Genomic DNA, 23,289 nt, shown 5'->3' with positions numbered 1-23,289 from the left:
AAAAATTTGCTGTTACACAAGCATGCAGGGGCCCTTTTTGTGTAAGTTACAGTTGTTCATGTACACTGTTGGAAAAGGTCATATTCCCCCATATGACTCTTCTTTTGATCTTGCTGATTTGCCAGTTTAGTGTTCTGATGCTGGGCTTCATTAAGTGTTACTCAGAACTGAAATCACTAAAGCCAGGTTGCACAGAAGAGGAGTGCTTACAGACACCTGTCTTTTTAAACTTTTCCATCAGTGATTTGAGTGTAAGGAGATTTACATGACACAAAACAAGAGATGGCCATTTGATCCAAAACTCAAAAGAAATAATTTCATCTGAATTATTGACTGAACATACCCTGAGTTTTGTGAAGCTGCATTTGCTTCTAGAAAAGAGCTTCTGATTTCTCCTTCAGACCCAGAAGAAAAGAACTAATCCATGGTTGAAAGTAGCTGATGAATTTGTATCTGTTTTTTTCAACTTGTAGTATTAAATTTGAAGGCTATTTAATGTAAAAAAAGTTGAGGAGCCAAGAGTAAAGACAGTTTTGACAGAATCACAGAACATACTGAGCTGGTAGGGACCCACAAAGGTCAATTCCAGCTCCTGGGCCTGCACAGGACATGCCAAGAATCACACCATGTATCTGAGAGCATTGTCCAAACATTTACTGAATTCTGTCTGGCTTCATGCTGTTACAGCTTCTCTGGGGAGCCTATTCCAGTGCTCCATGACTCTCTGGGTAAAGAACTTTATCCTGATATCCAGCCTAAACCATCTCTGACACAACTTCAGGCCATTACCTCCGGTCCTGTCACTGGTCACCGCAGAAGAGATCAGTGCCTGCCCCTCCTCTTTTCCTCACAAGGTGCTTGACTGCAATGAGGTCTCCCCCCACTCTTCTCCAGACTGAAGAAAACAGGAGACCTCAGCTGCTCTTCATAAGGGTTCCCCTCAAGGCCCTTCACCATCTTTGTGGCCCTCCTTTGGACACTCCCCAATAGTTTTGTATCTCTCTTACACTGTGGCACCCAGAACCCAGCACTTGAGGTGAGGCTGCCCCAGTGCAGAGCACAGCAGGACAATCCCCTCCCTTGCCCAGCTGGCCATGCTGGGCCTGATGCCCCCAGGACACGGGTGGCCCTCCTGGCTGCCAGGGCACTGCTGACCATGTTCAACTTGCCATCAACCAGGACCCACTGGTCTCTCTCTGTGGCACTGCTTTCCAGCATCTCATTCCCCAGTCTGTCTGCACATCCCAGGGCTGCCCCATCCCAGAAGCAGAATCTGGCTCTCAACCTTTTTGAATGTCATAAGGTTGGTAATTTCCCAGTCCTCTCATTTGTCAAGGTGTCTCTGCAGTCCCTCCCTACTTTTGAGGGAGTCACTAGCTCCTCCCAGTTTTTTTATTGTCTGTGAACTTGCTTAGTATCCCTTCAAGTCCTGCATCCAAGTCGTTTGTGAAGCTGTGTGGGCTGAATGTGTTTTTCATATTAATTTACGTGGAAGTTTTTAGGGAAAAAAGTTTAAGGGAAAGTAAGGAGTTGGTAGTAAAAATTTTTAAGAGGCAAAACTACACACTTTGAAAGCCAGGGTTTGAAAATAGTAAGACAGTAAGATTGTAGTTAAATATTAATAGCTAAGAAATAATTTAAATTGTTAATACAAAAAATGGTTTTAATTTTTTGCAAACTGTTTCTCTGTAAAAGAAAAATGTGAAAAGCAAGTTTGGCAGTCAGAGCTATTTGTCTTTTTATCAATATTTCAAGTCTTGCATAGTCAGATAAAAACCAAAAGGTAGTCTGTATTTTCCTTGCTGTAGTTATACCTGTGCCACCACTTCATTCCCTTTTAAAGTTGTGCATATGTAATCAGAATTCAGGAGTCTGCAATACCCAACAAAAGTGTGTTTGGGTGTCTTAGTGTCTTAGGTGTGTAAAAGCATGTATTTTACTTATTTGAAGTGAGCAACAAGAAAGATCAGTTCCATGAGCATCTTTGCTATAGTCACTTTGCAGGTTAGAAGTGTTGTTTGACACAGGACCTGAAATGTGGCTGTGGAGCTAAATTCACTGTTCAGGGAGAAGGTGTGTACAAGTGGACTTTGTTCCTGTGGTTTTTAGAGGCTTCACATCATAAAAAAAATTGGAAAATATTCAGAGAAAAATTGGGGGGTTTATGTGACCTGTACAACTCTGGTCATTTCGTAAGAATACTTCAATAAGCTACTTTTCTGGAAAAGAAATAGTTCTCTTTACTGTTAAAACTGCTTAAATAAAGTAAAGAAAACATTAAAAGAACATGATTTTTGATTTAAAAATGCCTTTCAAGTGGAAGGCCAAATGGGTACCAAAACTCCAGTTGTGCTAATACGTTAATCTCCTTGAAGTGAAAATGGCAATCTACTAGAACTGGATGTATAAATTACAGATTTTACACAGAGTGGTTTGAATGTTTTTTCCAAGGACTATCTTAGTTATAATTTAGAAACTTTTACATAGAATGGCTTTGATGTTTCTTCCAAGGACTCTTCTAGTTATAATTTGGAAAGTTTAAGATAACCATCCACAGTTCAGAGGACAGTAGTGTTCTGTGGTTTTTCTGAACTGGAAATTTTAGGGCTTGAATGTGCCAACGTTCAAGTTCTTTGCTTAGGTTTAAGTAGTAGTAGCAGCATATTATTTTTAGCATTTAGGCCTTATTGATGACAGAAAGCTTATCATTATTAGTTATATAAAAATAATATAGATGTCTCTTGGAAGCACAGGTTTTGGAAAGAGATGGGAAGATAGAACTGGAGATTTCCCAGGTGTAAATACGGTTTGAGTAGTATCCTCAGGGGAAAAAAAATCAGTTTATATCTCTGATATCTCAGATTAACTGAGATTATCTTTAATTTTCCTTCCCAAGCACTATTATATCAGAAAACAGCTATTATAATGTACTATCTTAGTGTTCAGTTTTTGTGTTAGACAAAGAAATATAGTCATTGAGGAAAAAATACAAAGTTTCAGCATTGAGTTCATGTTTTTAATGGCATTAAAATATGATGTCTTTTGACAACACTCAGGTTCTCGGCTAAATAATAGAAATAGAGCAATCTATTTCATTTATCCCAGTTGAACTGTCTCTTGGTGCAGCTGTCTGGTTGTCATGTTAGAATAAACCAAGCCACATGTTTGGCTTGAATGAGACATCTTGAAATTAATTCAAATTGAATGGGATGTTTTTTAATAGGTGAAATATGGAAGTCTCCTATAAAAAACTACAGGCTGCTCAGCCCATTCACTGTTGTCTAAAGTAATAGGGAACAGGGAAAATGCCCATGTATTTGTAGTTGCTTCTTGAACATAGTTGGACCTGCAGACTGAAGACCACTTCTTGCTTTCTGCTTTTCACTGAGTTTAGAAATTGGATAGTGCACAAGGCAAGGTATGAAAACAAGTTGTAAGATGAACTTCCTGAGGTCATGTTTTAGAAATGCTTGTGTTTGAGAAGTCCCAAGATGAGAGAAGATTCAGCATATTCAATGATGCCATTACTAAGCCTCAGGTTTTACATTTGGCTGGATTTGAGCTGTCCCTCCAGAGAGATAATACCTCTGAATTAATGCATGTCTGTTTTGGCTAACAGACATGCATTAATTGTAAAAGGATAATATAACATGCGTTATTGTAAAAGGATGATATGTCTAGTTGGCATCATGTTTTAAGTGCAGCATCATCTACACAAGGGAGACATTTGTACATAATTGAGAATGGTTTTTTTATGACATTTTAGTGGCCAAAGCAGTAGCCTCATATGATGCTACAGCCAATTCTGATGCCAGTCTATTTACATAATTTTTTTCAAATACAAAAGTGAAATGTTGGTGGCCATCTGGTTGTTTTCTCTGTTTAGCAGCTGATTACTGAGTGTTAAGTAGTGTATGAGTCTTCAAAAGGCCAATTTGAAATGCCTATTCTTATTATCTGATTTGAGTACTTAAGGCAATGCAGGTGCAATTCATGGGACCATAAGAGCCAGGTCAGTATGTAGTCGACAGAGGTGGATGCTTCCCCAGGAGGATTATAAAACACCTCACTGATGAATCAGCAGTAGATTGTAGGAATGTATCCTCTGTCTCCATGTCTGAGCCATTGTTCACCCCACGTGAATGATTATTTAAATTTCAGCTGAAAGTCTTAACATCACCTTCTTATGTTTGTAGCACTTTACCTCAGCTTATCTGATATTTTTGTGTTTCGATTTTTGTCTGGTACAACAAAAAATCAGAAAAAAATTCAGGGGTTCGAGCGTGTTGGCTTTCTGGCTCTGTGTAAACAAGCCTTTCTCTGAATTTATTAGTTCTCCTTTGAGAACTAATAAATTCAGAGTCTTTGTTTCTTATAACTTTTAAATTTTCTTCTAATATTCAGGGTAACAAAACTGGTGTATTTTAGTTACTCTTTTTAGTACATAGTAGTAAAACCTTATGGGGACAGCAGTGTTCTTGTGATCTGCTTTGTGTCACTTTGCAGTGTGTTGTCTTAGTTCTGTCAGTGAAAGCTAGTTATGAAGTAGTGAATATGACTGGAAATTAACAATTGAGTGTAGCTTCTTTTTACAGATGCATTTTAGAAGTATTTAGGAATATTATGAAAGGGAGATATCTGGGAAGGACTTGGTTTAAAGTTTCAAGAGTTATTAGAAATGTGGGCATTGATAGAGTTCACTTAATAATTGCCTTTAAAACCTTTTTATCCTTTGCCAATTGTCATTGCAGCGCATGGACATGGATCGTCGCAGGGAAGATGCCAGAAACCCTAAACGTAAACCTCGCTTGATGGAGGAGGATGAATTACCATCCTGGATTATTAAGGATGATGCTGAAGTTGAAAGGCTCACATGTGAAGAAGAAGAAGAGAAAATATTTGGAAGAGGATCCCGTCAGCGCAGGGATGTGGACTACAGTGATGCTCTCACAGAGAAACAGTGGCTGCGGGTAGGTTGTTGGTTGGTTGGTTGTTTTATACACTTGAAATTTACACATTTGTGGTAGGTTTTTCTTCTCATTTTGGAGTGAGCACAATTTTAGGCTTAAAATATCCTCATTATTCAGCTTCTGCTGCTATGTTGAAGATATAAGTAAGTTTTGAACTACTCTCTACAAACTTAAATCAGTGTTACTAAGTGCTGGGTCTTAGAATGCTATGATAGCATTCTATTGCAACTGTTCTTATTTGCATGGATCTTACATCTTCAGGTACTTTTGTGTGTGTCGTCTTTCAGATGCATGAAGAATTGTTCAATATTCATGAAAACCATTAGTCAGTATATATTTAAACTTTCTGTGCCACACAAGCTTATTATATTTTTAATGCCTATATTTAATCCTTTTAAGAATTCAGAAATTTTCACTTAAATTTTCTTCCTCTCAGGCTATTTAATTTCCAAGTATTGAGCATTTATTAACTCCACTGAGATCAAAACATTTGGTAAATGATTTAAGAATTTTAAGGCCTGAAAGCAAAGATTCTACACTAAACTAACACCAAATCTGGGATTTTGTCTCTTGCTGTTCTTTGAAATCTACATTCCATGAATAATAATGCATGTGTCTTTTCAATGTGGTAGCAAGAGCATGGTAAAAAGGTGATTGTTGGAAAGGCTTTTCAAAAATTTTGTTGTTATAATATGATTTCCAAAATTTATAAATGAAATATTATAAGTGCAAAACTAAATTACATGGTTTGACAGAGTTTAAGTTTTGTTTTAAAAACTTGTCTGTTTGATTACAGACAATAGCAACAACAATATACAGTGTAGGTTTTGTGTAATTCCCTGAAGATAGATAAAAATATTTCCTACTTAGTTTAATATGGAATGTTTGGGAGCCTGCATGGTGCAATACTGTACTAAGAGCTAATCCAGACCTGTTGCTTAGGGAAGAAAAGGCCTGAATTATTCACCAGCTGTAAGTTTAAGCAAGTCTGTGAAAATGCAGAAGTTTGATATCTGACATTTTCAAGCGGAGAAGAAAGATCTAAAAAAATAAACTCCTGTTTGGATTCTTGAAGATTTACCTTATCCTGCAGTGGAAGTGCATGCAGTATAGTGTACATCTACTCAGGGTCATTTAAAGCTACTTCTTTTAAAGATGGAACACTCTGGCTATGGCAGCAAAGAAGTTAGCTTTGGCTTTTGTGTTTCGTGCTTCAGTTGGCTGTAATATTTGTTTTGAGGGCTTTATTGTCAAAAATAGCAGGCCTAAAAGAAATCCTGTGATCCCTGTCATACTGCAGGCAGAATCATACAGTCCTATGTCATTTATAATAGAAGTTCCAGATCTTACCTCTTCTAGCCATTTCTGAGCAGTGAATTTAGAAGTCTGCAGTGGATTGTTTCTGACTGTTTGGCTTTTTATTATATTTTATTTTAATTTTCCTGTTGAATTTTCATCTAATTACATGGTCTTAACTCTGCTTACACAGAGTAGCCTGATAGCACTTTTTTTTAAACATTTCTTTGTGTCATAGGAGAGTTGTCTCCCAGTTGAGTAAGTTCAAAAAGTTAACCATGATTATGCAGTCTTTTCCCATAGTTCCTGTTTTCTGAATCTCCTGATTGTTTTCAGTGGCTTCCCATAGTTGTTTTCCATGTGACTGACTTCATTCTACAAGTTTGATCAAAAGACATGAGAATTCCAGATGCATTGTCAATTGAATAAGGAGGAGTTCTTTTGCATAACTTCTGTGGTACAACCTCATAGTTCAGTAGTTCATTTTCTAACATGGAAGGTATTGTCTCATGTTAAATTTTTGATCCAGTCTAAGACCTTAATCCTTTTCTGTGGCTCTACTTCCTTGCCAGCTTTTCAAAACCATGTTTCATACAGTCAGTCTTTCCTTCCTAAGAGGATTTAGCATATACCCTTGTTGAATAATTTTCAAGTTTTCTTCACCAAAATTACTTTCAATTTTAAGCCTGTCCTTGGGTGAATTTCTGGTCAACTTGGTGCTCTCTTGAGATTCAGTAGGCGTACCTTCTATTCTGTCTTTCTAAAAACAGTAAGAACACTGAAGTGATGGACCATTTGATAAAAAGCTATAAAGGACTACTCTGAGAATAATTTTTTAGCAGGTCTCCATACACTTGGTAGTAATTGTTTTTATCGTTTGCTTCTGAGACTGTATTGTGAAGCCAAGTTAGAAACCTTGCTAGGCAAGATGGTACATATACTACATATACTACCCTTTTTTCACCATGGCTTGTTCTTCTGTTGAGAGAAATTATTCTCGCTTCTCTCTGTTGAGTAATTAAGCAAGTTTTCAAATTCACTAAGTTGCCTTAGGACAGATTGGTTCATAGTGTATTGTAATTACTATTATAATTCTACTGTATACCTAGTTTAACATGCTTTCAGGTGCATTTGAGGGTGTGATGAAACAAATGGAAGCATAAGAACTGCTAATAAGAACTCCTGGCTCACTGGTGAGGTGTTCCAGATGCTAATGTGGCACCCATTCACAAAAAGTAGAAAGGAGGACCCTAGTAATTATAGACCAATCAGCCTGACCTCAGTACCAGGTAAGATAATGGAGCAATTTATATTAAGTGCCATTATGCAGCACTTACAGGATGGCCAGGGTATCAGACCCAACCACCATGGGTTTAGGAGGGGTAGGTTGTGTTTGACCAACCTGGTCTCTTTTTGTGACCAAGTGACCTGCCTGGTGGATGCAGGAAAGCCTGTGGATGTTGCATACCTGGACTTCAGCAAGGCCTTTGACACTGTCTCCCACAGCACACTCCTGGACAAGCTGGCAGCCCATGGCTTGGACAGGAGCACTCTGTGCTGGGTTAGGAACTGGCTGGATGGCCGGGCCCAGAGGGTGGAGGTGAACGGTGCCACATCCAGCTGGGGCCAGTCAGCAGTGGTGTCCCTCAGGGGTCTGTGCTGGGGCCAGTTCTGTTCAATACCTTTACTGATGACATGGATGAGGGTACTGAGTCTTTCATTAGTAAGTTTGCAGGTGACACCAAGTAGGGGTCATGTGTTGATCTGTTGGAGGGTAGGAGGGCTCTGCAGGGAGACCTGGAATGGTTGGATGGGTGGGCAGAGTCCAGTGGGATGAAGTTTAATAAATCCAAGTGCTGAGTCCTGCATTTTGGCCACAATAACCCCCTGCAGTGTTACAGGTTGGAGACGGTGTGGCTGGAAAGGGACCTGGGGGTACTGGTGACAAATGACTGGACATGAGCCAGCAGTGTGCCCTGGTGGCCAAGAAGGCCAAGGGCATCCTGGCCTGTGTCAGGAGCAGTGTGGCCAGCAGGAGCAGGGAGGTCATTCTCCCTTGTACTCGGCACTGGTGAGGCCACACCTCGAGTGCTGTGTCCAGTTCTGGGCCCTCAGTCTGGGAAGGACCTTGAGACGCTGGAGCGCGTCCAGAGGAGGCAACGAGGCTGGAGAGGGACTGGGAACACAAATCCTGTGAGGAACAACTGAGGGAGCTGGGGGTGTTTAGCCTGGAGAAAAGGAGACTCAGAGGTGCCCTTATCACTCTCTGCAATTCCCTGAAAGGTGGCTGTAGTCAGGTGGGGTTGGTCTCTTTCTCCAGGCAGCAACTGACAGAACTTGAGGACACAGTCTCAAGCTGCACCAAGGGAAATACAGTTTGGATATTAGGGAAAAGTTTTTCACAGAGAGGGTGATAAAATATTGGAATGGCCTGCCTGGAGAGGTGGTGGAGTCACCATTCCTGGATGTGTTAAAAAAAAACAACTGGATATGACACTTGATGCCATGGTTTAGTTGAGGTCTTAGGGCATGAGTTGGACTTGATGATCTTAAAGGTCTCTTCCAACCTAGTGATTCTGTGATTCTATAATACTTTCTGGTCTCTTCAGTGGCATTACATTTATAATGTATCATTGCTTGTGCACTTTCAGAATAAAACTACCTAATTGGATAGATAATAAAGTAATGTAAAGTAACAAAAGAAAGTAATGTAAGTTTTTTGGATTTTTTAAAATTACCTTATTTTTCATGTGTGTGAAACAGAGTTCTTTGTCACACTCATTGCACTCTCAGCAGAAGTCACTTTCATGTCTTTGAGAATATGTTTGATTTTTCTGTAATGGCATCTCAAGAAGATGTCATAATAATAGTGTTGCACAGCATATTCAAGGGAATGCTTAGCTATGTCAACAAAAAAAAAGGTGGTAGATGCCATTTTCCAAAGGTAACCATGGGTCTATTTTTATTGCAGTATTACAAAATAAGGAGATTTATTTAGCAGTGAGGGATGCCCCTCACTTTTCTTCTCTTGTTGTAGCTGCTATCTTCTTATAGAGTTTTCTGAACAAAATCTTCTGTTTCTGATCAGTAGGTTGGTTTCATAATATTGCTGTGTAGCACTGAGCTGTCTCTTTTATGTCTTGGGGAGCTGACTAGATCTTTTTCAAGGTGTTTTGCCTCATTCAGCAGCCACAGCTCTTGATTGTGGAATAGGTGCTGGCTCTTTTTAAGTTAGATCCTGAACTCTTGCTGATACATGCCAACACTGGACAGTGTAGCTCTGGCACATCCCAACAGGACCTCAAGGACAGTGTACCTTGAGGTCTGTATGCATGTCTGTACACTGACCAAGTATGCCAAGCTCCCTTCCTCCTAGGAGATCAAGTAACTGACTGTAGAAGCAAGGGACAAAATAATAACAGAAGCCAAACCTGTTATCATAGGCAGTATTTAGTGAGATTGTGCTGCTGCTGGAGAGCAGCCTGTCATTCGTTGACAGTCTCCCAGGAAAACTCTTAAGACAGTAACAGGCTTCATTCACTAGCTGTCGCTGCAGCTCGCTGTTCTATAACTGGTGGCATGACAACCATATCTCCTTTAAAAAAAAATCTGGAAGGAGGAGTTTGCTTCCCGATCTACAAAGCATTTATATTCTGGACGTATTTCATGCTTCAGCAGATTCTGTCCCTGCACCACTTCTACAGAAAATACTTTGCTGGTTCCCATGGCATAGTATTTTTGAGAGGGGTCATCTACTAAGAATTTGATTGCCTGAGACAGGCTTCAAGAAACAGAGGATTTATTTGAGTTGGTAAAAGACCCTTAAGACTCTTGCATCTGGTTTCAGCTTCTCATGCAATTTAATTGCTGGCTAGGTGACATAAATAAAGTCGTAGTCTCCAGTTGTCCTTGTTAATTTGAAATAGCTTTACATGCTGGCCAGGGAAGCATACCTGATTACAAAATTAACAGCATCTCATTTATGTCAGGCAGACATGTAAAAGTTATGCTTGTTTTGCTGATCTAAAAATTGTAAGTGAAATTCATGCATTTGGTTTGTAATTAGTCAGTCTTACTTAAAGAAAAACAGTGCTGGCTTTCACTCATACAAAATATCTGATGTTACTGTTTAACATAGGCATAAATTTTGTTTATGTTTACTAAAGTTACATGGTATAATAAACTACCTAGCAGGAAAAATTTTTGATGTGTTTTTAACTGTTTCCTTATCAACTGGAACTTTAAATTTTGGATTTTACACACTTTACTTTCAAACCTGTCTGTTAACAGGTTTGATAGCAGAGATAGTAAATTTGGGTCGATTTGTTGGTATAACTTGGTATAAATTGCTAAAAGTTTTCAAGTAGGTTTGTGTTTTCTTAGAGAGCTTCAGTTCTATATATATAACTTCAGAATCAATACTAGGAAGGTATTTTAAGACATATTTTTGTAAACTGGCGTAGTGGAATTTGATTTTACAGTAGTGTTTTGCTGATGGTTAGGGTCAGAGACAGACACCAACTTAAGGGATAGTGTAGTTTTCTATAATGCAAAACTGCAAAGAATCACAAAAGGATAAACTAAGCAATGCATCTAATCATTACTACAAAAAATGCCTATAGTGATTAAGAAAGGTTACAGTTGCCCTGCTTTACCCTTCATCTAGATCTACATATCAACCCAGGGAAGGTGTCATAGTGAAGGACTGGAAAACCATGTCCTGCAGCTGGGAAATCCTGTGGTGCATCCACCTTGCAGGCAGCGAGGCTTCTGACTTCACGGTGAGAGTAGCCCAGCTTTTATAATAAGCAAGCTACCATTACTTCTAATACAGAATCATCAGGTTTTATCCTCCTATTGGGTTTCTCCCAAAGCCTTGCCAGGGCTCAAGGAGGAGCCAGGGGAGTTGTCTTTGATCCTTTGCCTACAAACAAGGCCAGATGTGGCCTTGTCCTGTTTCTAAATACAGAAAGGTAAATACATGTTTCACCAGTGAGCAGGTACATATATCATATTGCTAATAATGCTTCACCGATTAATGGATACACATAACTTTTGGTTGGAGAGTTCATCTAGAGGTCAGCTTTGGCACAGGGCCTGTTGTTTAGGCCTTCCTACAACAAGTACTGAAATACCTGTGTGTAGAATTATTATTGTAGTCTGTAGTGGTTTTAGTCAGTATTGGAGGCTGAAATTCATAGAAGGAGGGGAAAAAAAAAGTTTTTACCCAGTGGATAGTTTATCTGAGTAGTTTATGTGCATAATACCCCTGCACTCCTGGTTTTCTCTCTTTGTTTCTACTCTATAACATTTCTGGTTGCAATTGCAAAGTTTCCTGAGTTGCTGCTAAACGTGTTTCACAATCAAATGAGTATTTGCGCAGGACATTTGAAGAAAATTGCATTTTGATCTAAACCATGCTCTGTAGTATTGAATTGCAGATGCAATTGAATTTGTTAAGCTGTACGGGAAAAAAAGTCACATGTAAAAGACTGTTACTGGAAGATTAAAAAGTTCATCATCCAAGGTTGTTGTCTATTTTGTGACCAGTGATCATCAGAATGCTCCAGGTACTGCTAATATTCAGTGTGAATATTAGATAAGTTTTATGCATGTGGAAGCTGCTTTTTGAAAGGTTATAAAATTGGATATGACTTCAAGGCCTCATTGAACCATTTTTGTATTTGGTATACTTACAACCTATCTTTCATGTCCTTTCCATTAAATTCAATTCAGAATCTACTTAAGAAAAGGAAAAAAGGGTACTTTCACATTGTAGTGAAATTAAAACTAGTGAAGCAGAAAGGGTATTTTCTTGGTTTTTCATGGATGAGAGGGAATTTAAATGCATCTACCTGATAGCTTTGGTTCACTATTTTGGCAGGATAGCTTTGTTAGTTTCTAAGGGAAAGAGCCTGATCACGCTGTGTGACTTTCTCAGAAATTCTCTTGTCTTTTCTCAGAATGTGGAATCAGGGTCAAGAGTATTAATTTTGAAAACTAAAAAAGTACTTTGAAATGCTTCTTAAATGCTTCTTCTTCAGAGATATTCTCCATAAAGAAATTTTATTGTTTGATTTTTTTTTTTTTGAGAAAGACTTCAAGTCAGGAAATCTGAATAGCTGTTTATGAGGAGTACCTTCCAGTAAAACAGTGTCATATTTTCATAGGATTCTTTTTATTTCAGTCTGATTTTGACTATACAATGTTACATGTAAAGTACGATAACACATATTAACGTGCCTTGAAGTAGAATTGTACATCTGTTCTCCTCTAGATAACCTTAAATAATAATGCCAAATAAATACTTACTGTAAAAAAATGTAGGGAGTACTGTTAGCATTAGAATAAAATAAACTAAATTTTCTTTGAAATAACTGTATCCTCTGACATACCAAGTTTATATAGCCTGGAAGTTGTGAGTTAAAAATCTGGGTTTCATGTTTTGTTAAATTTTTACTGTTTCAAGTGCAAAATTTTTCAGAAGAAGAATTAGTCCCTGTGGTTAAGATGCCAGAAATACTCCTTACATGGAAGTTCAAAATTCCTATCAACTGCCTGAAGGAGATTGAGGGGAGACCTCATTGCAGTTATAACTTTGTTGTGAAGGGAAGAGGAAGGACAGGCACTGATCTCTTCTCTGTGGTGACCAGTGGCAGGACCTGAGGGAATGGCCTGAAGTTGTGTCAGGGGAGGTTTAGATTGGGTATTATGAAAAGGTTCTTCACGCAGAAGGTGTTTGCATACTAGAAGAGACTCCCCAGGGAAGTGGTTACTAAGCCTGACAGAGCTCAAGCAGCATTTGCATAATGCTCTCAGGCACGTGGTGTGATTCTTCTGGTTCTCCTGTGCAGGGCCAGGAGTTGAACTCTTCCAACTCAGGATGTTCTATGACTCTAAAACTGAAATAAAACCAGCTATTAAATAATTCGCAAAACCCACGTGAACCAGGGTCTGCATTTGAAGTCTAAAGCATTGTTGTTGCTGAGGGCATATATGACAATGGAACAAGAAGCAGCAAACATTTTAATATTTGGGTCCATTGCATTGTTATGTTCTCTGACATGACTTGAAAGTAACAACGGTGGGTAGTATGGTACCTAACCTTCTGTCACATATCAGTTTTTTAATAAAGACATTAAATTTTCGTATGTTGATTTGCATTTGTGACATGGGTAAGTTACCCATACCTTCAAAGTGTATATTTTGGCCAAAGTATTTATTCACTCTGTGAAAAGGGAGCCATTTAGTATTTTGCCTTGTCATCAGAGGAAAATTGTGAGACCTTTATTGTAAAAGGCTGTCTTCTGAAGGTAGACCTGAGCAGGTGATGGAAGGCTTTATGCTGATGTTTTTTATGCAGTATGCATATAGGCAAAATAATTCTTCTGATAGGTTGTTGTATGTATGCAGAGCTCTGCTTCTTCTATAGAAACTACTTCTATAGCAACTTAAATGATAGCAATTTGTCTTTTCTTGTAAGTAAACAAGTACGGAAGTACTAACTTAACAGATATGGAAGAACACAAAGGTTTCAGTCTGAATTTCTCAAAAACTATTCAGCCAGTGCTTAGCCATGTCTGATTGTCAGTTAGCTTCCTGAGTCATCCTGAAGTACCCTGCTTGATGAGTACAGTAGTGTACTTACTTATTCTAGTGGTAAAATTTTAACCTTAAAAAAATCCTACGAGAACTTCCAAGTAACCACAACCATGTAATTTTGTCCCATACTCTGAAATTTGCATGTTTAGCAAGTTCCCTGGCTATTCATCATGTATTCTTTTCAGAGGCATTTGACATTTTTAGCTGGGTTTCAAATGCAGAACCGGACTTTGTTGTTGCTTCCAGCCTTTCTTTAGATTTTTGTATATGCTCTATACTATACTATACTATACATCATTTTGTTGAGAAACTTCATGTGCTCTTAAGTCCTTGGCTTTTCAAGAATTTTTTGTATTGCTTGTAGGTAATAGTTTGTGCTCATCAGACTGTGATTTGCAATGCAACTTATCCCAGAAGAACAAAAAAGCCTTCTAGACAGATACTGGTCATGTTAGATTTTTACTTCTAGGTTGTAATATGCATATTAAAGGGTCAGGATCTACTGTGAGTCCTAGCATGGTCATATAACTGTGCCTTCAGAAGCATCCTGAAGACATGGAACTCACTGCATCAATGCTCAAAGGTAGCATCACAACAGACTGTTTTCATATAAAATACATAAAAGATACATATAATTTAGCTTTTTTTCAGCAAGTTTTCCAAAGTTTAACTTAGTTTCATTCCATGCAGTCTTCCTCTAAATTCCTCTCAGTTATTAAAAAACTATACTGGAATTGTCATAAAGAGATACCTCCTAGTATATATTATTTAAGTACACTCTATTTCTATAAATATTTTCCTCTTTTGGCACAGGAAGAGTGAATATTCTAATCTCTTACAATATGTTTTTGTCATATCATGCTCTCTTAACACTGTGTGCTTCCCATTCTTAATTGCCTCGCAGTACTTACATTAATAATGATAGATGTTTAAACCAAATTTCCCATGTTATTGCAAAAAATCTTAAGCTGTTTTCTGTGAATAAGTAGATATAAGAGATCTGTGAACATCCACTGAAAAATAATTAAGCTATAATGGTTTCTGAAAGCTGTTACTTTTTTTTCCTCATGTATTTATTTTTTGCAAGATATTTTATCTGTTTTGTTTTATTTTCTCAATTTTGCTCCCATTTACTTATGTTCCACATTTTAAACTTGGAATAAAAGATTACGTTTGAGAATATGTGAATATACTTAAATATAAGAAAGAAGAACATGTAAATGAAAATATTTGATTGTTTGACTGTCGGCAGTAGCTGAGTTTATTTCGACATACATAAAAATGCCAGTTTAAGCTTTGTACTATAGACTTCTCTTGTTACATCATTAAGAGCCATGGGTTTCAGGACACAGAAAATTTATGCTTATCTTTAAATTAGAAGCCTTGTGTTAGTCTGTTATTCTGTTAATCAAAAAGAGAGAAAACTTCTACCGTTATTCTGAGCAGTTTAGAAGGCACCCCTGAATATCTGTTTACGTGAGAGGTAAATAGTTCACTTATTGTAACACTACTGATTTATCTCAAAATTAGTGATTTCGTGCTAGAAATCTGCTAATTATCCCTTTGTGTTTTAGTCCTCACCTGTGTTGTTTCCATAGTGGAAGAAAAGGCATCCTGTTCTTCATAGGAAACACTCTACTAAGATACGGTATCCTGCTGTTGAGTATGTTGCAGAGCAAGTTTGTAATGGCTTCTTACCTTTTTCCAGTGCTTAGAATTGTCAATTTCATCTTTACCATAGAGCAGATGCCTGTTGCGGCAAATATTTGCAACCATCAGTGGAAGCAAATGTCCTGGAAAGAGCCAAGACTGCAGTTTCTTTGCAAAGAGCTGGTCTGATGAGGGTATAAACCCTGTCTTTATACCAGGTATTTTTCTGATTTAATTAGTAGGGTCTTAGAAGATAAAGGAGACAATTTTTTTTGAATGAAGAAGGGCTAAACACCTGGACGTTTTTTCAAAAGTAATTTTTAAAAATCCATTAATTCCCATTCTCAAATTGAATTTTAAAAATCTTTTTCATTAAGAATAAAATCAAACAGAAGAAATCTTTAGTTGTTAGCACTATGAGCTGCAAAACATAATCCACACTGCAAGTCTGCCAGTAGACATTGCAAAGTAAAGATTTCCTACTTTTTCCACAGCAAAAGGATGTCATGTTTATAAAAAGGTAAATGTCAAGTGAAAAAAGACAAATTAACATTGCTTAGAATTAGTCAGAAACCTGCAACAGTAACGGTATTTTGCGAAATGTGAGATAAAACACAGCTGTAAATACTTGCCTCAGAACTTGGAAAAGAAGCCATCCCGAATAACTATTTATTTATAAGTAGTCAGATATAAGTGTGTTTCTGATAGGGTTTTTATGCATGATCTCCCTTGTAAAGCAAACAACGTCTTAACCTTAGTAGGAGATGATAAATCCTTGGAATGCTGAATTCCTCTTTGTTCTTGAATGTGGTTATTATTGATGAGTATTTCCATAACTTCATTGCAGCATATTTCCTCCTCTTCTGTGACATTTGTCAGTGAGCCTGAATGGAGTGTAGGTGCTAACAGAAATACTACTAAATTAAACTTTGTTCATGAGTTCTGAACTAATTCATGAACTATTTTAGCAAATCATTAAAAATTACCTCAGAAGAACAACAGGGCAATAAATCCCTTCGGTAAAAGATTTATTTTAGACCAAAGAAGGAAGGAAGTTCTGGAAGCAAAACCCTCAGTAAAAGCTAAGCTATTACAAGCTATTACTAATTTCTTTCTAAACTTTTGAGATGCCAGGGAAATTACATCTGTTCTCAGACAGAAATATGTTTAATGCTGACTAAATTCCAAGCTTATTATTTTAAAGGAATTTAGGAAAAAATGAGAAAAGTAATCACCACCACCACCACCCCCCCGCCCCCGGCACCCACCTTCTCCTGATGCCCATCAGAAAAGGTGATTTTCTCATGCAATTAACTTTCCTTGCCCCTTGTGTAGGGAAGATAATGTACTTGTTTAAGGAAAAGCATAACTCTAGTACCAATTATCCCACAATGCCTTAGTCAGTATAGAGTTCTCTACACTCCAGTAGTAGGCTTTTCTGAATCAGAATTCTTAATAAGACTGATAAAATTAAAAAAGGGGGAAACCTTCCCTATTTTCACTTCCTCACTGAGTAGCACCAGTTACTAAATGCTCCAGAATCTTTTCTATGCAACAAGCATCTGTTTCTCTGACATAGGGAGCAAAATAAAGGGGGGAAAAATGAGGCATCTCTATCATGGCTTAGATTTTACTTTAAGATGTATTGCTTGGAAATCTGAAGCTGGGAAACATACCTGCAATATTTTCATTACAGTCTTCCAGTGCCTTTTTTAGTTAGTTATATCTCATCAGTCTCTCAATTTTACTTCCAATCATACTTCCAAAGATACCTGCAACTATTTCCAGTACCAGTCTGCTAAAGATATTTATTCTTTGAGTTATCAATTTGCTCTAAGGTTCTGAACTATATGAAGGCAATCTGAAATACCCAGGATACCTTGCACTTGAGAAATGCTATTGTAAGACCCCTTTTGGAATATGTTTGTTTATCGTCTAGAAATTTTCCTGCCGAATATTTCACAAGTCCATTATAAATTGTCCTCCAGTCATGAAGGAGAGAGTTTTTACCCCTGTGTTCAGAAGCGGGTTTATTATTATTACTGTAAGTGACAAGAATTCTTCAGCAGGTTATGTAGCTTTCTAACCTTATGGGAAGAATGTTTGGGAAGCACAAACAAAAAACCCCACCACAACAGAACAGTTCAGTGATAAAGAGTAAGAGCATGATCTCAATATTTCTGGCATAGAGTTATTTTAGATTCCTCTCTCATCTTTCTGTTGCTCCTAGATGAGGTTGGCTTGGTCAAGAGGTTTTTAAAATTAAGTCTTTTTAGCAAGACATTTTGAAAACTGTAGAAGACAATTGGCAGACCTTTAGATCTTCTCAGAGTGTGGGTAAGTAAATGTAGACCACAGAATAGTGATGATTTTTGGGTAGTTTCACATTCAGGGTCTTGACACAGTGCGTATGTATTTTCTCAGTGCTCTGATTGGTTAAATAAAGTATATTTATAGTCAGCATGATACAGTTGTTTCTTTCTATAACCCAATTCCTTCCCTCTAATGGAGCACTTCCACTGCTCACTGAGCAGACAAGCAGTGGGGTCCTGGTATCATGAGTAGTTAATTGTGCTCTTCAATTTCTCTGTCCCCAAAGTTTTTGAAAATCTCATTGGTGCAAAATCAGCTTGAGAAGTTCCATTTAACATCCCTGTTTGCCTTTTAGGAGAGGGACAAATGAGACTAATTACAGATTTTTTTTATTTCTTTTTAACAAGATTTCACTTTTGAACAGAGGAAAATTTTATGCACTTGTCAGTGGGTTTTGTCATAACTGAGAGAGAGTTTATCAGTGCTGGCTCTGCATGATGCTTTACTTAATAATTATCATATTAAAGATGAAGCTTCTGCATTAAGATATCTTATATCAAGATTAAATATTAGGATATTTGACCTGAAAAAATATTCTCAGACCCAAAAGAAAACACTGATGATAAAAGCTTTGATCCTATTAATATTTTAAGTCATTACCTTTTTTTTTAATATTATGCTTTATTGCTTTGGTTGAGGCCATTTCTCTTTAAAGATAACTCATATTTTTGCGTGGTTATGTCAGAGCATTTTGTCATCAGTCTTTGAATCAAAATTTAGGAAAAGCCTATAATTTACATTATTGTTCTCCTTAATGTCTAATTAAACATAGGCAGCTGGAGTTTCAGTGGAAATAATTGGGTAACTATTAATAATTTTCAAATCCAAAACAGAAAACAGTCTATTTTCTCCCACTTCTTAAAAAGATGCTAGTTTCAGTGATGTGACGACACAGACTCTTGCTTGGTGAACATATGGCTGAAGAACTCATTTACCATATTTGGTGGAATTTCAGCCTGTCTGAGAAGACTATGTATTACAAGTTTTTTCAATAACTGCATTTTGAGTTTTTAGAAAAAGCAATACTTTGATGAAAGCAAGTTAAAACTGGATGTAATCACAAACTCTTTGCCTTTGACAAATTGTGGTCTGTATTCTGTTTCAGTTTAGTCTCAGAAAAACTAGACCGGTGAGTCTGTTGTGCAGTAATACTCAACAAGAAGACTAAATTGAATTAAAATAACTCTTCACCAACCTTTAAAATTATTTTCATGTGTTTATTGATTGCACTGTTGATAGAATATCTTAAGCCCTTTAATCTAATTGCCAAGTGTTAAAGTAATTTTTCCTCACAGTCTTTATCTATGATACTGACCTCTATGTTGTTGCATAGCAAGATACAATTATGATGTAAGGAAACTTGCTGTACAGAGCCTAGAAACAATTCTAATGTGAAAATTAGAAGCAGTCCCAGATGTCAGGAATGTTATTGGTAAAAAAATAAGCAAAAGAACTGGATTTTGAAGAGATCTATTTAAAAATGTGAACTACAGAGTGAAAAGTTGAAATCTTCATTGGTTGCCAGATTTAATCTGAGAACAAATGTAAAATAAAGAATGGTAGGATTTCAGACAGAGCAAGACAGAAAAAACAAAAACAAAACAAACAAAATAACAACAACAACAAAAAAGACAAAACAGGAAAACTTTTCTTGGAATACCAATACAATATTCCAAGAAGGATCATGTTGAAGAGAGAAATTGGTAAAGCTAGGTAGATGGCATTTTAGGGGTTTTGGTGTTTATTGTCAGCTGTCCCTAGGTTTCTTTTCTTCCTTTCTTCTCTTCTAATGTGGTAAATGTGAACTTCATTTTGCAAAGCAGTCATCTGCTGTTCATTACTACACTAGTGACATGGTTTTTGGTTTTAAGTGCTTAACAGCCCTAAACCTTAGCGCCTTTTGGCCAATAGTCAGTAAAATGCCCTGTTAAGTTACTTGTTGTTCCCAAAAAAGCTCATTCTTTTGGAGATTTTTATGATGGAGTTAGTATTTATGTTCAGGGATTTGGTAAGATGGTGTGGGCCTTTTCTGTTCACCTATATTTAAGCGCTTTCTCTTGAAATACTGAGTTTAATTAGCATGCTAGGGTATTTCTTCACATGTTAGTTAGAATAACTATCTTTCAGCTTTGCAAGTTGGAGAGGTACAGGGCATTGATGTTGAGGGATGCAGCAAGTTTTCTGAATGTTCATCTCATTAAGCTAAAATTGGAGAGGGACACAGAAAGAGTTTGCATGTCCTGTACTCACATCCTGTTTCATCTGAATAGCTTCAAGCAGACTTAATATATGGCTCTGTGCCACTTCTGCTCTGTGTGTCCAGTTTTTAGACTGTATCTAGTACTGATAGCTTTCACTATGTCTCAATTTTCTAGTTACCTAGTTATCTCCAGTCAAAGGAAAAATAATTATGTACTGCAGTTTTTCCACCATCTAAATGAGACAGGCCTTAGACACCAGAGCTGATTTTATATGAGGACCTCCATTGATTCACTCTGTGACCACACTTGAGTTACCTGATTCCTGTAAAATTATTTTAAAACATATTAGTTGTATAAGGCCTACACAATTATTGACTTGCAGAACACAGTCGTGAAACAAAACTGAGCTGTTAGTACTAAATCCTTATTTGCATCTGTAATTCTGAATTGAAAAGGTGTTGAGTCACAGTGCTGTATTATCACCAACAGAAAAATACATATGTAGTATCCTGTCTTTCAAATTGGGAAAATAAACAGTTTGCATTTTATCCTTACTTTTTTCTGTTTGGAGCTCAGGCATCAATGTTGTAACGATGTTCCCTAGCAATGCTTCCACCCGAAAACAACTCTTCTTTAGGAAAGATGAAAATCTAATTGCAAGCAGCAATAGGGAGTCAGAGTGTCTCAGAAGTAACTTCTGCTTGCCTCCTGAAAAATATATATTTGCTCTTGGGAAGTGGAAGCTTCTTTTTGGAAGAAGACAGTTTGATTTCTTTAATCCATGATAAGTGTGCTCTTACCTCTTTAGAAATGAAATTGATTTGTGTGCATGGACTAAGTTACAGCAATATGCGTCAGAAAAGCAGGAACATTTTGTCAGTACTGAACTTAACACAGGGTCCTCATATTTTACTGGCGTATTTGCCTTTCAAGAGATGCCTGACAACTTATGAAATTTGACATTAAATTTTTACAGCTGTCTTTGAAAAAAATGAGGTGTACAGACTTCTTTTGGTATGTTCTGTCCAGTTTCCTTAATGGAAGGAAAGTGTTAAATTTTTATTCGTGTACTATTTTCCTTGACTCCCTTGCTGTTCACCTCACTAATCCAGAGGCATTTGAACATGGGAGATGGCTGTCTTATTTTGCACTCTCACACAGCCCATCATCTGTCAGGAACTGGAGATTTCTGCCTGAGATTTGTATCATAATCGTACTGGTAAACGTTTGGAAGGGCATTCTCTTCAGTGTGGCACTTAGGGCCTGGAATAGTAAGCTTTTTTAACAAAAAGCTCAGTCAGATGAATTCACTTAATAAATATGTTGCTGCTGATACCCACATGCTTGGATCATATGTGTAGATGTATGCACAGTGCATTAACCTATCTGCTGATAATTGATTCATATGATACAGTTTTAAGACAAAATAAAGCATATAGGTTTAGTTTTAAATGTCTCTTCTTTTGAGACAAAATAAAGCATATAGGTTTGTTTTAAATGTCATTGTTTATGTACAAAATACAAATTTGTCTCTTGAGAACAAATGTTAAGAGTTGTAATAGCAACATTTTTGTACTACTTGTATTGTCAAAATGATTTTCGAGTGGGGTCACTAAGATCTTAAAGCTGTCTGAGTTTATATTGATGCATAGAAATTTTGAAAACTTAATATAGTAATTGATAGATTTATTACTGGCTAAATAGAAAGTTTAATGTTTGATGATAGATTTGTAATTTGCTAAGAGTTCCTTTGCTACCTGCTAGCTACTAATTTTAAGAGTGCAAGAGTATATATTAGTTTACTTGGGTTTTATTTTTATCATTTGTCTTTACTAAATTGCTATATGTAATATTTTTAAAAATCCCAACTTTTCACTTTTGTCTTTTCTTTTCACTAATATTTATTTCCCAAAATACTGCCTACTCTAACCAAAAATTTTATGCAAAATTCTAAGTGAGATGTTATAAATTCTGTGATGACAGAACCACTGTGATTGTCTTTTTGGTGGTAGAAAATCTGTTAAGCAAGCAAAATTATAAATATGTTGTAGTTAAGTGAAGTTTTCTGAAGGACAGAAAAATGTTAACAGGAAAAGTTAACAAAGTTAACAGAATGATTACTTGGTTGGTTTTATTTTTTTAAATTTCTTTTAAATCAGAATAGATTATTGTATCAGTTTCAGTAACCAAAACTTGATCTGTTCTCTGTAGAGCAGTAGGAATACATTTTCTGTAATGAAAGAATCTTTAAAATGCATGCAAGCAATTTCAGTTTTAAAATCATACTTGAAATTGTCTAATTGTGCTATTATTATTAAAGTAATAACAAGAATCAGCTAAAAATCTAATTTGAATGCTTAGAATAATAAGGGGAGAAATATGATAAGTAGTTGTCAATATTAAAACCAGCTGAAGGAGGAAGGCTTCAGGCCTTGTAGTAGGTAGAATGAAACAGCAGATTTCAGTATCCACAATCCTTTCAGTATTAAATTTTCAGTAAAATAAAATTACTTGTATATGAAAACATAGCCTTTCCCCAGCTCTCTTTTTTTTCCTGATCAGCTGATGAAGAGACTAGCAGCTCGCTGCTTTGCTGGCTTGTTAATTTTATCCCCACTAACTGTGATTTCCGATAGCCGGCCTGCTGATAGTGGTAAGGTAAATATCCTTTTTCATTGCCGTCTTGAAGATTCAGTAGAACTACATCACAGGCATGTGTAGGTGTGTAACACATCAAAAGTCGGTGCTCTTCGTATTTCAATGTACAACTGAGTGCTTAAGGAGAGCAATGACATTAACTGTTGACAGCCTTGCATGCTGTATTTATTGTTAGCTTTTCTAGCTTCCAAGATATGCAGAGAAATTTCCTTTTCTTAATCTTCATTAGCCTCAGTGGTTTATAGCGCGTGTCCTGCTTTAGCCAGATGAATATTAATGAATTTGTATGCAGATTTTTTTTTCCCCTTCTTCTTTCTTCCTAACTCATCAGATCTCGAGCCTCCCTCATAGTGAATATCTGAATGCTAGAAGCATGATGTAAATTGTCTTTTGATTATTAAGGCCTAGTTTCAGGCTGTCTCACAGGATTCTGCTTTTGTTTTTGCCTGTGGATTTGCACATCGGAGGATGCATTGGAAACAGATTTCAAAATCCCACTGTTATTTTAAACATGCCAGGTTATTTTGTGTTGTGCATCA

At 36.9% G+C, this 23,289-nt stretch overlaps 1 protein-coding gene across 9 annotated transcripts in view; it reads left to right on the top strand.

Moving 5' to 3' along the window:
• Nucleotides 1-23,289, top strand: part of SMARCA2 (SWI/SNF related BAF chromatin remodeling complex subunit ATPase 2) — a 118,973-nt gene that overhangs the window by 74,628 nt on the left and 21,056 nt on the right. For 8 of the 9 annotated variants that reach the window (XM_054652860.2, XM_077172090.1, XM_077172092.1 and 5 more), the window contains one exon: nt 4,752-4,970. In XM_054652860.2, the coding sequence (XP_054508835.1) occupies nt 4,752-4,970 (219 nt within the window). Of the gene's footprint in view, nt 1-4,751; nt 4,971-22,598; nt 22,751-23,289 lie in introns of those variants that run through there. The other variant, XM_054652858.2, reaches the window with a different exon arrangement.

The sequence above is a fragment of the Agelaius phoeniceus genome, chromosome Z, assembly GCF_051311805.1.
Source record: "Agelaius phoeniceus isolate bAgePho1 chromosome Z, bAgePho1.hap1, whole genome shotgun sequence".
Classification (NCBI taxonomy): domain Eukaryota; kingdom Metazoa; phylum Chordata; class Aves; order Passeriformes; family Icteridae; genus Agelaius; species Agelaius phoeniceus.
The sequence above is the reverse complement of the archived record's forward strand: the minus strand, read 5'-3'. Positions and strand labels throughout refer to the sequence as shown.